At 34.7% G+C, this 13,645-nt stretch overlaps 1 protein-coding gene across 10 annotated transcripts in view; it reads right to left on the bottom strand.

Annotated features, from left to right (window-relative positions):
• The window catches only part of ewg (DNA-binding protein Ewg), a 281,799-nt gene that overhangs the window by 93,249 nt on the left and 174,905 nt on the right, over positions 1-13,645 (bottom strand). For 9 of the 10 annotated variants that reach the window (XM_067145587.2, XM_067145586.2, XM_067145589.2 and 6 more), the window contains one exon: positions 3,359-3,527. In XM_067145587.2, coding sequence (XP_067001688.1) covers positions 3,359-3,527 — 169 coding nt within the window. Of the gene's footprint in view, positions 1-3,299; positions 3,528-13,645 lie in introns of all 10 variants that reach the window. The other variant, XM_067145591.2, reaches the window with a different exon arrangement.

Genomic DNA, 13,645 nt, shown 5'->3' with positions numbered 1-13,645 from the left:
GATTCATTCAGATCGTTACAGGAGATAATCAGTATTGTAAATTATAGAAGATAGGTAGGCCTATTGAAACTAGTATGTCATTAACTTACTCATATGTAAGAAACAGTGAGTTCAAATATAAATTCAAAGGAAGGGAGAACAGAGTCAAATGCAACCTACACCATGTATAACCTGTAGGCCTAATTTCTAATATGATTTTGCTACTGTAGATATTAATGATGTGTCCAGTTAATAAAATACAGGTTAAAAATCTCTGAATGATAATACAAAAGACATATCTCACACAATAACAAGAATGCTTTAAAACCAAAGCATCATACTGCGATATAAATTCAAAGGACGGGGTATCCTAATCAAATGTGGCCTACACCATGTATAATCTGGCAGCCTAATTTCTGATATGATTGTGCTGCTGTAGTTATTAATGATGTGTCCAGTTAATAAAATTCACCATACAAAACCTCTGAAGGGTAATACAAAAGATAACAAGAATGCTTTAAAATCAAAGCAATATTTCATAGAAGAGAGATACTGGCAGGCAGTTTACTGAAATTCCATGAACTTATTAACATGTAACAAACATTACGTTTTGTATTGAAATACAAATTCAAATGAAGGGGGATCATAATCACATGTAGCCTTCACCATGTATAATGTGGTAGGCCTAATTTCTAATATGAGTGTGACACTGTAGTTATTAATGATCTTTCCAGTTAATACAATTCTGATATTGTGATATTCTGCATCACAAGTCGTCATTTCAAAGAGGCTCAACTTCGATGCCGATTAATGCAATAATCTACTAAGTCAATTTAAATGCTGGAATAAATGTACCACATCCGGCCTTGGAGCTCTCCAACCCATTCTTCGAATAATCTTTTATATTTGGCCTTTTTTTTCTTAGCTTGTTGTGCAGGTATTTCTAATAGAACTTCTTATCCTGCGCAAAAAGAGAACAGGAGAAAGGTGACAGATGCATAACATTATTCTCGGCACCGTTCAGAAGATAAAAATATAAATGGTCCACTATTGGACATTATAAATTTTCCAGCTAACTCATTCCTGGGGCGAGACGCTGGCAACCAGGAATGAGTTAGCTGGAAAACACCAATATAAATGGTCCATTATTGGACATTATAAATTTACTCATTCGGGACAAATATTTCAGGTTCCCAATGGGAATCAACATCTATATCACCGTTCAGAAGAGCGAAATAATATTAATGATACACACGGCTGACTTGATCGTTAACATTAACGCCACATTAAATAATGAGCTTGCTACAATGTTCTGTGAAATGCGATTTCTATAACACAGTAAGAAAAACAAAATATAACTGTTACAGGTGGTGTGAAGACAACAGTGGGTAGAACAGAATGGTTTGGAATTGACAATGGTCTGTCACCTTTATGGTTCATAATGGTGATGGATGACATCGTAAAGGCAGCAAGAGAAGATTATGGAGGGAAAGAATTAATGTAATGATGTTTGCGGACTATGCTGTGAAATGGGAAGAAGGTGAGGAGATAAAACAGCTGACTGTACTGAACAGAAGGTCTGAACAATGGGGATTGAGGATCAACGTGGAGAAGAGCAAGACAATGGTGATAAGTAGAGGAAGTAGGAGCTGTCAAAATTGAAGACTCGATATCAAAATGAGCAGAAGGATACAACTAGAGAATGCCTTTTACCACTAGGCACAGAGATTAGTATGGAATAAAGATGTACCAATGCAGGCTAGACGTAATATACAAGGGACATTACTTAACTATGACATATGCAGCAGAAACCTGGACAATGACTCCGAGAGATGAGGGTAGAGTACAGGCAGCTGAAATGAAATTCCTGAGGAGTATTGTACAGAAGACAAGGAGGGGTTGAGTGCGAAATGAAGATACACGAAAAGAGCAAAATGTGAGGACACTAAATAACAAACTTGAACAGAAGATATTGAGTTGGTTTGAACATATCAACTGGATGAAAGATGAAAGAATGCCAAAACAAGCACGGGAAAGACAGAAGACAGAAGCAAGGACGAGGGAGGCCAAGATTATGATAGATGGACTCACTGAAGAATGGCACAGGACAACGTAACCTGGACTGGAACATAGTGTTGGATGAGGAATGCTGGGAGACAGCATGAAGTGTAGAGGAACAATATTGGCCCCCACCCAGTATCAGCTCGAAAAGAGGAATTGATGATGACAAGAAAAAATTTATATAATAAAACAGGATGAATTTCAATTATATGTTGAAAAAACTGAGTGATATACACAACAAAGAGCAGAACTTAATTTGTTATACTGCAAATTCAACATTGTTAAACAATGTGTTAACATACATTAAATATGGAAAAGGGAAGGAAGCTAAAATTAATTTTGTAATACTGAACATTTTGTTATACTAGTATTCACTGCAGCAACATTTTACATTAATAGATCTAATATTGTAATTTCATTAATGTATTTATTTTCACTACATACCTTACCAAATTAATTAGTTATCATAGTTAACATATTATCTGAGTAAAAAGTGCAAGTTACTTAGTAGAACAATATAGAAGCTTCTTCCCCTCCATGCTACAAAATGAGAGTATAAAGATAACTGAAAATATTTAGAAGTGAAATTGATATGAAATTTCCATACAATAATGCTAGGAATTTAGGCATGGAAATTCACACCAACACTGTGCAATAAAATTACTGGGCTCCTCGTAACACTTGACACATACACCTATAATGATTTTTGCAAGTGTAGATGTGACTGAATGTGTAAGGAATAAAGGATCATGAAGAAACTGGGCCATTTAACAAGAATATTCCATTGAATACTAATCAGTAAGGAGAATAGTGTTAGGGCATCAATTTTGACATACCCAGGCTATGATAAAAAATAAATGATTCTCAATATGAGAAACTAATCATTGTAATGACAAGTCCCCATTTTCCTGACATACAATTAATTGAATACAGTAGATGAGTACATATTAGTATATTTCTCAGCCAGTAATATAGGAGGACTTGCTTACAAGCCTGTTGCACAACAAATTCCATCAACAAGAAATTCAAACAACTGCATGTATATCTTAAATATGTACTTTATACTAGTTTGAAATCAATTGTAATATAAACAAAAATGGAGAAGATACAAGCATGGCTTAACAATTATTCAGGTACAATACACAATAAATACTTAATGACAAATATACAAAAACAGGCAGATATCTGAATAGAACTGTGACAAATTAAAAAAATACACATGGCTCCATGATTCATACTAACATTCCTTTATGACTCACATGCCTGAGTGGAGTGTTTGTCACCTATCCCTGATAGTCATATATGAGGAAGAGAGTACCATGGCCATCCTCGCCCGTTAAGATCAACTGTCCATCCTGGTTGAGCGTTGCCTCAGTCACGTTATTCAGATCAACTGCTACACCGCCATCTCCCTGCGCCGACGCTACCTCCGCCAACGTTTGAACAGTATGAACTGTAGGAGTGCCGTCTCCTTGGGTCGTATGTATCTGGACAGAAAAGCAATAATTGTAAAATCATAACACTATTAATGAAATAAGAACAAATGCAATATTACACCACTAGAACTACAAACATAAACTACAAAAAATACTGTAGATGGTGAATAATGATTACGAGTTACAAGGGAAGTACCGTAAACAAGATACTGGTACACTAATATCTTCACAAGAGTTGGTAGAGAGGCAACTGAGATAGTGTACATTATTGAGATGAAAACCTTATCAGCCCAAATTAACAATCAAAGCCTCATTTACAACATTAAATTTGTGAACTTTGTACACAACTGTGCTTCAGCAAAGTATAATTGCCACCATCACTGTGAAGAGTTTGGCCAGTGAAATTCCTTGCTGAATCCACCTCAGTACCAATTAAAGAAATACATTCCACTAAACGTTTGAATGGCTACTGCAATTGCATACTTTTGGAAGCTCCCCTTTTGTGCCTCAGTGCTCAACTTGTTGCTCCCGTATAAAACATCATTGTGACATTGTAAGTTACTGTAACACTGGCATCCAGTTTTGCTAACCACCTATTTCACTGGATCAAACCTCAGAATGTATATTATTTGAGGTAGCCAGGACACAGCTATGGCAATCCACTACACCAGCAGGGTGGATAAAAGGCCAAAGAAGGTCTTACATCAGGCCATCGCACCAACTGGGAAATCTGGCGATCACCCAAGGGATTTAGGAGTGGTGTGGGAAGATGTAGAGTAAATTTACGTACATAGGAATATCTACAGGGTTCAGATCTCTGCAAGTGAGGGGAGAGACGGACAATATTACACCTGCCTACCTGCAAACCGTACCTATACTCTTGCACAACGCAAGAGTTAATGGTAGATTGTGACACTGCTACGAATTTGGCCCATTTCTGGGTCAAGATAATCTAATATGAGACACTTTATTTATTTTTCAATTTATAATTGTAACATTCCTTTACAGTATTGTATTTATTGCTCCCAACTCAAGGAAAAAAATTAATACCCTAATTTGGAATCTAAATGTTGTCCAAATTTCCTAAACCATTTCAGTGTCATTGCCTGCCTTACTAACAGGAACTCACAAAAGCCTCATACGAAGTAATGTACAATTTCAGGTAAAACAACCGAACCCATATAAATTAGAAGACCTAAATACGCCCTAATATTGTCAGCGCAAGTTTTGCCAGGTAGTATCAACAATGCCAGTTTTTCTTTGTAAATTTTCGGCATGAAAATTAATCTGCTTTACTACAAGCTCATAAAATTCCCATCCCACAAATAATTGAAAAGAATACAGTATTCTTTTCTAAACTTCTGGAAGGTAAATAGTAATTTGAATCAGCATTATTTTACCATATTTCCAGTTCACAAGAATGATTATCATGATATTACTAGTAACATTTCTCTGTAGCCCTGTCCCTCGACATTTACATGATTCTTGGAATCATAGTCACAACTACATTCATTAGAATATTATTCCGAACCTCTAATAGAAAGTTTAATTTCTCCACTAATTTGTAACGTACTCTAATTCTACATTTTTTCAAACCTTGTGATAATCCTCCACGATAAGTAGGCAAAATGATGAGAACTAGAACATAGATCATCTCTAACCAGAACACGATGTTTATAAACTGGGTCTGCTTCTGAAATATACACAGGAAAGTACGTCAACAAGGTGCTGAGAGCTTGCTGAGTCATGGGAAAACACTGTGGTTTCATGAATCTTTTCTATATTTCCATCAATACACTTCTAATGAACGCGTGTGTGACGAACACTTTGGGGACATTAATATCAAAATATTGGAAGCAATGCAGATGTTCATTTAGTGCTGCATGAAGATCACTGACAGAATAAAGCACAGAAAACTGATTCAGAAACCCTGGAGTCCTTCATGCAGAAGACATCACAGAAAATGAAATGTTGGATGATGCAGAAACAAAAGTAAACTGGAAGATTTTGAGTAAAAAGTTTAATGTGCGAATAAGTGTGAATCTAGCAGGCTGTATCAACATGGACTGTGATGTATTAGTGCAAAAAGAAATTACCGATTATGTAATTGTGGCAGACAGAGAAATAGTGATGTAATGGGCTCAATGTAAATTTGCACAAATTCAGACAGGATTTATACTCAGAATAATACAAGGTTATAGAACAATATCTACAGATGCTGCTCTCATTATAGCAGGTATAGAACTTTTGCATTTGAAAGCCATAGCAAAAGCTGAATTGACCAACATTAAGAAAGGAAGACAATGCAATAAGGTAATGCAAGAATATGATATTGAACAAAAAGTAAATATCCTTGAATGTGGTCATCCAGCATATCATTATGATTATGTTATCACTGAATGTTTTCTCTCACATGAGGTGCAAGTTTACACAGATGGTTCAAGAACACCCAAAGAGGATTGTACTAATCTAATAGGAAGTGCCTTTGTCGTGTATAAAGATGAAGCAGAAATATATTTTAAGACTATGAAACTTTCCTCCCAGTGTTCCATTTTTCAAGCAGAACTTCTTGCTAAAATTATGCAGTTCAGTGGCTGAAAGAAAGAAAGTTTAGTGCATGTATACATAGTGACTCGCAAGCAGCTCTGAAATTGTATAATTTAAATTCTTTGGCAAGTAGCATTAGAGCAGATCTCTCACAGTATGGAAGACATCTCTGTTTTAAGTGGGTTAAAGGGCATGAAGGTCTAATAGAAAGAGCAGATAAGCTTGCTAAACTTGCAGCATTTAGTGACAATGAAACTACACAAAAGAGCCCCTATATCAAAAGTGAAATGTGAATTATATAAATTCACGATCAGTGAAGGTCAAAGCTGTGGAACTCAAGTAATAAGGGTGACACTACAAGAACAATCTTTTTCCAACGGTACCGGACTGTTTGGACTGCAGTTTATTGAAACCAAACTTCACCAGCACTCTGTTTCTTTCGGGTCACGGAAAATTTAAATTTTATTTATATAAATTCAAAATAAGTAATAACAGTTGTGTTGGTGGAGATAAAAAAACTGCAACTCACCTTATTTTTTATGGTCTATTCTTCAGCAAAGCTAGATATATTTTGGAACAACACAATTGTTGTACAAGTAATGTTAGTCAAACCTATTTTTAGGATATTTCACAAGATCTGTCGTTTGAATGATTTTTATAAGTTTATGCAGTTTATCTTAGGAAAAAAATTAAGAATAGTTTTTTCTTTTCTCCCAGTTTAGTTAATTTGGGTGTGTAATCACTCACTTCAAAAATTTTGTATTATATGTTTGTACTATTTAAGGTAACTAGTTATAACCTGCAGCCCTAATATTCTAGACAAAGTAGGGCTTTTTCATGGATAGTAAATAAACAGATATAGTGAAAAATCGATGTGATGAGGAGGAGGAGGAAAAGAAAGATGTGCCTCAAAATGTTCCAAAAGAGTTTGACACTTGTGCAGGCAAGAAACATGGCATGTAGTCTTGATTTTTTCTTCCGTCACAAAGTGAGGTGCCAGAATCTGTCGTAATTTGTTTGCAGTGATTGGTGACTACCTTGAATGTTCTTTTGCGTCCGAGAGTGTTCAAAAGAAAATCACTTTTTTCTTCCCTTCCAGAAAATAAAGCCCAGAAAATCGTGTAGCAGAACAATGTAAAGTTTGATATGCTGAAAATTTATAGAAAACCTCTTGCAATTACTGTATATCATTACTTCATGTACATATGTCCTAATTTTCCTATCATCTAATAAATATTAAGCTGCTTTATCTGTAAATTCATGCTGAAGTAATGTAGATTCTGCAACGGATATAGCAACAGGGTAGTTCTTAAAAACTGACTCAAGTATAACAAAATTTAACCATACATTAATTTCCAAAATCCCCGCAATTTTGTTTTACTGGTATTTTACTGTGTTAGGATCTGGTTAGTATTATTACTGATTGTAAGATCGAAGAGGATGTGTGAGGTGGCAATATGATGTGTAGGGTTTAGGGGTAGGATTGTCAAATTAATAGACATATACATTTCAGTCAATTGTTTGGTTTTGGTATATTTAATTTGTCATATCAGTATTATAAAGTCTCCCAAAAATAAAATCACATGCTCATACCTGGGTGATATGTCGTAGAGCTTACTTCAGGTTTGCGATGTTACTAGTCTTCGGAGACTATTCACAATACCAAGAACTATAAGCTTGACAAACAAAAATTCAGAGGTATGAGAGAAATCACTATGGGATTTAAATATCACCTTATAGTTCATGTTATCCTGTATATACCTATCGATATCTCCCAACAAGTTTACTGCTTCTGTCATTCTTAACTAATGAACAACCATTCATTCTAACAAGAGATGAAGGGGTAGAATGATGTAACCACAACTTGGAAAACAGTACGGCATGCAGAATGTAGGCTGAGAACATTTCTGAGAATTCTGGGAAATGCCATATTTTGGTTATTCTGTATTGACTGTATTGTAAAAGAAAAGCTTATAATTAGTCCACCTTAGTCAATACATGAATGTGTCTTAAAAGAAACTTTAAGAAAAATCACATAACAGATAAGTGTTTTGGCCTCATTGGGCCTTTCTCAGCCATAAAAGTAAAATAAAACACTCTAAAGAGAACACTAAAAGTCCTATGAAAATTAAACTTGAAATATCTTGATATATTCTTAGAAACATAACAAAAAAAAATAACACACAGAGGAACATATAAAGGCCTTGAAGTCTTGATGGAAGAAATTACTTAAGAAGTGTGAACAGTGGTTATAGATGTCAAATTACAAGATTCATAAAAATAATCGTCATGTAAAAAGTCTTTTGAAACTGACAATTAGAAAAAATGAAAATTGAAACATGCTGACAATACAGAAAACAAAAGCCTGAAGTACCAGCAGAGAGTTGCTCTATGGAAAAGTTGTGTATAATGAGAAAGGAAAAAGGAAGAAAAGAAAAATTGTTGAGAATAAGTAAATGAAAGGGGAAAAGTAAATTTAAGATGAAATAGATGTGACTCACTTTATATTGCATATTGAAAAATGTAAAGCAAAAGAATATAGAATGAACTAATAGACTGCTGAGCAGGTCAGCTGTTAACTAAGGAAGGAAGAAAGGAAGGAACGGGGAAGAAGAAATTGTGGAAGGGAGACCTGAAAAAAATTATGAAAGACTGGACGGGTTGTAACTTTATGTTTTACAAAGAAGGATTTTTAATGCCTCGCAAAGAACGTTAGTCTATTCAGGAATTTCATTTAAATTGTTGAAGGTGGGGTTAATCATTTGATCTGAATGTACGAAAATGCTTTCCTAGATGGTAAGTAATTTTCCCTTATTTTCTCTATGGAGAATCAATAAATTGTTGTCAATGGATGTAAACTGACTATGAAAATCTGACAATGTCACTCACTCACAGCTGAAAATGTATTGTGTTTTTTTAGCATTAAGAAACTGAAGTAATAGATGATATCAGTGATCACGAAGCTGTTTTCGTCGCAGTTAAAAATAAACACAATAGCAAGGAAGGTTGTAAAAGTAGGAGTATTAGATAATACCATATGGCTCATAAGACAGGCATGAGGGAGTTTAAAAAAAAAAATGATCAGTGGAAAATGTCAAGACTGAGAGATTGTAAATAAAAGATACACATCTCCGCACTGGAGAGATGTTGTGGAATGACATTAGTAGACAAATAAGTTTGAGTGGTGTTTTCTAAAGTAGGAAAGATCAAAATATGAAGATAAAGTTGGAATTCAAGAGGACAAACTGAGGCAAGAGGAGTTAGGGACTGGAATAATTTCCTAATGTTCACAGAAATGTTCTCTCAGGTTTCCCTGACTTTCCCTGACCTACTACACCTAAGAAAAATTTCCTTGACTTATGAAAACTGAGTGACAAGTTAATTCGCCAAACAGCATGTTTTACAAAGAACAACAACAGGAAATTCCAGCCTCCACCATTCCCCTGGCTGGCCTAATTTTCTCTCCACTTCCTTTTTGTTAAATTATTTATGGAAAAACAAATGAGGGTACTTCATATATAAACAAATTGTTTAAAAGTAGCATGTAGGCCTACCATTTACCTTTAACTCATCATTTCCAAGGAACAAAGTACAACTAACTTATTAATAGAGTATTCAAATATGGAAATGAAATTATTTTACTACAGCAATCTAATATTATTTCATGCGGATTTAAAGCAATCTTGAGATCAAAAGGAAATAACTTTTGATTCTAATGTAGGTGAATATAATGAATTACAATTAGTCTATGTCTATATTCAAAACAGTTTTCAAATTTGGAGACAAATCAATCAGGAAAGATAGGCATGAAAAAGAAACGGTTGCATTTATCAAAAACATTACCGTTTTTGTTTTATGTCTTCTAGAACTATCTTCTTCCTTTCAATTACAGCACCCTGCTTTTCTCTTTCATTTTCAACCTTTTCTTGTTTTCCTGCAAATTTTTCAATTGTAATTCGATTTTCCTTCTCTCCATTTTCTTATTTTCCTCTTCTGATTCCTTTTCTTTTTTATTTTCCTGGTATGACTGATACCTTCTTCTTTAAGCTCGGTTCAAGGTCAGTATCCTTCTATTGATAGTAACATTCCTCAAACCACCGTGTTTCACACTATCGAAAATTATGCTCTGGGACACAAGTGGCTCCTCTAAAAGATTTTAAGAGTGGTAAATGTTCAATGACAGAAAAGTCTGTCTCAACAAAATGCATAACCATGGCATAAAATGAAACAGTTTCATTACAGACCAGAGATCTTCATATTTCTCATTTTCTCCTAAAAGATTTTAGTAAAATTCATCCAATCCCAAGTCATCTGTTCATCTAGAAATGAAGTCATTAATTAATTTGTTTGTTGATTCCTGCATTGTTCTGAGCTTCCTCTGTTAGCAGACAGACCCGTCGTCTGACCTTTACAGCACTTTTATCACATATTCTTGTATGGCTGTGCAAGTTTTCAAGAACAACGTCAATCCTTTTCATTGCCAAACTGGATTTGAGCAATATCATTTTAGGGCTTAAGGCAGTGATATCCCTTACTAAACGTGATTTTGGAGGATTTTTCTCTCTGAGTTTTTCTCACATGGTGATCAAGAGATCAGTAATTCTTACAATTAACCTTTTCCTTTTCAGAACATTTAACTTGTTTGAGTAAGCTCTTGGCAGCATGACCATTATGCTCTTTTTCTACTGAAAGCAGATTGGCACTATCTTGGAAGTCTAAATATTTTAACTTTTAGGAAGTACTTGCTTCAGCTATCTTGTAAGACTTAACAAGTCTCATCATTATGTTTTTCGTAAGTTCGTATCGTAATCTATAATCTTCATATCCGTATTGACGAACTACACAATTATAAATAAGAAAGTAAATCCACCTTATCATTATTTGTTTATTATAATTATTATACTACAGTACCGGTTCCGACCGCCATTTTCAGGTCATCCTCACAGCTGAACAATACACTCACATATAGTACATAAAGCAATGATTGATACCGTATTACTTTGTCTGGGGAATGCCATATGATAACAAATGTTTGAATACTTCTAAATGGGGCATGTCAAATCGGGAACTGACAGGTGTGCCACTACAAGTATATGTCTATAATGATATACTTTAAACTTACAACTGGTTTGTACAACACTATCTTAACTTAAAGCTAATTTATAAGTATATATGGCTAAAAACAATATATATAAGAACACTTCATGCACATAAACATTCATATCTTGCGTATACCCAGTTCATCAGTTGACTTCTGTATTTGAGTCTTTTGTCATGGTTGTGCATTTGATTGATGCTTTGGAGCTTAAATGATTTGCTTGTAAAATTGTCCTCTATTTTATATAAAAGATATTTGTCTTATATGTGCATAGCATAAAACACTTTCTGAAATTTAAAAATGAGTTCCAAGCGTGTAGTTACAACGATGATAAAATGTACGTATACAGCTCTGCTGTGAGTTGAATCTTGTTGTTTTATGTTAAAATCGAATCATATTGTGCTGTGACATTGATAAAATTTGGGTGGCATTAGACCCAAGGTGGTAGCTCCTTTCCCATCTGTTGCTGTGCATTGGTGTTATGATTATCTGTGGAAAATAAGATTGAGTTATGAGTGATATTTTATATTGGAAGAATGTCTAAGAATTGTGTGTGCAAATTTAAATATTTCTGATATTTGATCTGATTTTTTTATATGCTCTATTGGTGGAAAAATATCTAATTCCCTCTATGGGAACTTAGAATTTCCATTAACAACTGCAATTGACGACGTTACTTACATATTTGTTACGAAAACATTTTCTCCTCTTTCATTTCTGATTGTCTTCATGGAACAGCAGTTGACAGGTGTTACTAAATCGACTCAAACATCACCTATGAATATCTACGACAGAGATCGCAAGTGCACATAGCGAGAAAACTAAACAGAAGGTCGCATTTTGTGCCGAACGCTTCAATTTTCTTATTCTAACAGCATCACCTAACCTAACTTAACAGCGTATGTACCATGAAAACATCTATATCAAAACTGATAACCTTCTTGCTATAAAATGAGATGGGAATAACCTTATCAAAATTAAACGAGACGCGAGAAAATATAATCTTATCTTAGAAATCATTGATGTGCTCTGCCATATCTTGAGGTGTATCGCATTCTTACTTAATTTCAGTGAACAGTATTAAAATTAAGCAATTGTTTCCTTAGCCTTTATATCTAACGAGTTAACTGCTATCGACCACGTATTTATTACAAAAACATGTTCTACTCATTAATTTCTAATCTTTTTATGGAGCAACAGTTAAGGGTATTACTAATCGACTCCAACATTACCTTCGAATGTCGACGAGAGAACTTGCGAGTGCACATAGCGAGAGAACTATACCGTACCGAAGAGGATCGATCGCATATTGTGGCAAATGTTTCAGTTTTCTTATTCAAACATCATCACCTAATCAAACTTATATATACTATATGATCATGAAAACATATTTTCAAATGTCAGCAGAGAAATGATACCCTTCTCGCTATAAATTTACATGATAATAGCCTTTCCGAAATTTACCCAGACATGAGAAGCTATAAACTAACCTCTGAAATCAATGACGCACTCTTGCCATATACTGAGGTGTGTCCCATTCTTACTAAATTGCAGTATTTAGCATTAAAATTAAGCTATCGTTTACTTCAGCCTTTATTTTTAACGAAGTAACAACTGCTATCGGACACGTTATTTACACATTTATTACGAAAACATGTTCTCCTCTTTCGTTTCCATTTTTACTTATGAAACAAAATAGACTAGCATTGCTAATCGCCTCCGACATCACCTTCGAATGTTAACAAGAGAGGTCACTAGTGGACATACTAAGGAAACAGCAGACGATCGATCGCATACAATATACAGTAAAACCTCGTTAATTCGAAGTCGTTGGGACTAAAAAATCGGACTTCGAATTACGTGATTTCGAATTAACCGCCAATTCGCAATTCAGAAGTACCAACCCTTGCCCCGTTACAAAATATTCTAAGGCCGGTTACTGCATGCATTTAACCTTGATTCACAGTTTGTACCTTTCAAATGCCATGAAAAAAGAAATATTTCCAAAATGTATCCAAGAAGGTGCATTTACAGTATTCAAATAATACACTCGGATATCTTACTGGTAAACATACCCTCACGCAACGAAAGAAAGAAAAAAAAAAGTACGATTCAAAGACGAGGAGAAATCTATGCTCGCTCCCATGTGCAAGTGCTTCATTAATTGGATTACTATACTGTATGCATTTTAGATGCCTTGTATTTACACAGAAAGTACCCAATGCTCTTAAAATCGAACTTTCCTATGACTCTATCCTTGTACGATTTCTCGCCATGGCACGTCTCTCGTACTTCAGACATGTAAACACTTGCCGCGTCACGAAGTATTCTAAGACCCATTAATACACGCAATCACCTCAATTCACAGTTTAAACCTTTCAAATGCCATGGAAAAAACTATTTCCGAAATGTATCCAAAGGTGCATTTACAATGTTCAAATAATGCACTTGGATAAATCACTGACACACACAACCTCACGCAACGAAAGGAAAAAAAAACCACACAATTCAAAGACGAAGATAA

Source organism: Anabrus simplex, chromosome 4 (genome assembly GCF_040414725.1).
Source record: "Anabrus simplex isolate iqAnaSimp1 chromosome 4, ASM4041472v1, whole genome shotgun sequence".
Lineage (NCBI taxonomy): Eukaryota > Metazoa > Arthropoda > Insecta > Orthoptera > Tettigoniidae > Anabrus > Anabrus simplex.
Note: the sequence above shows the minus strand (reverse complement) of the source record. Positions and strands in the feature narration are given on the sequence as shown.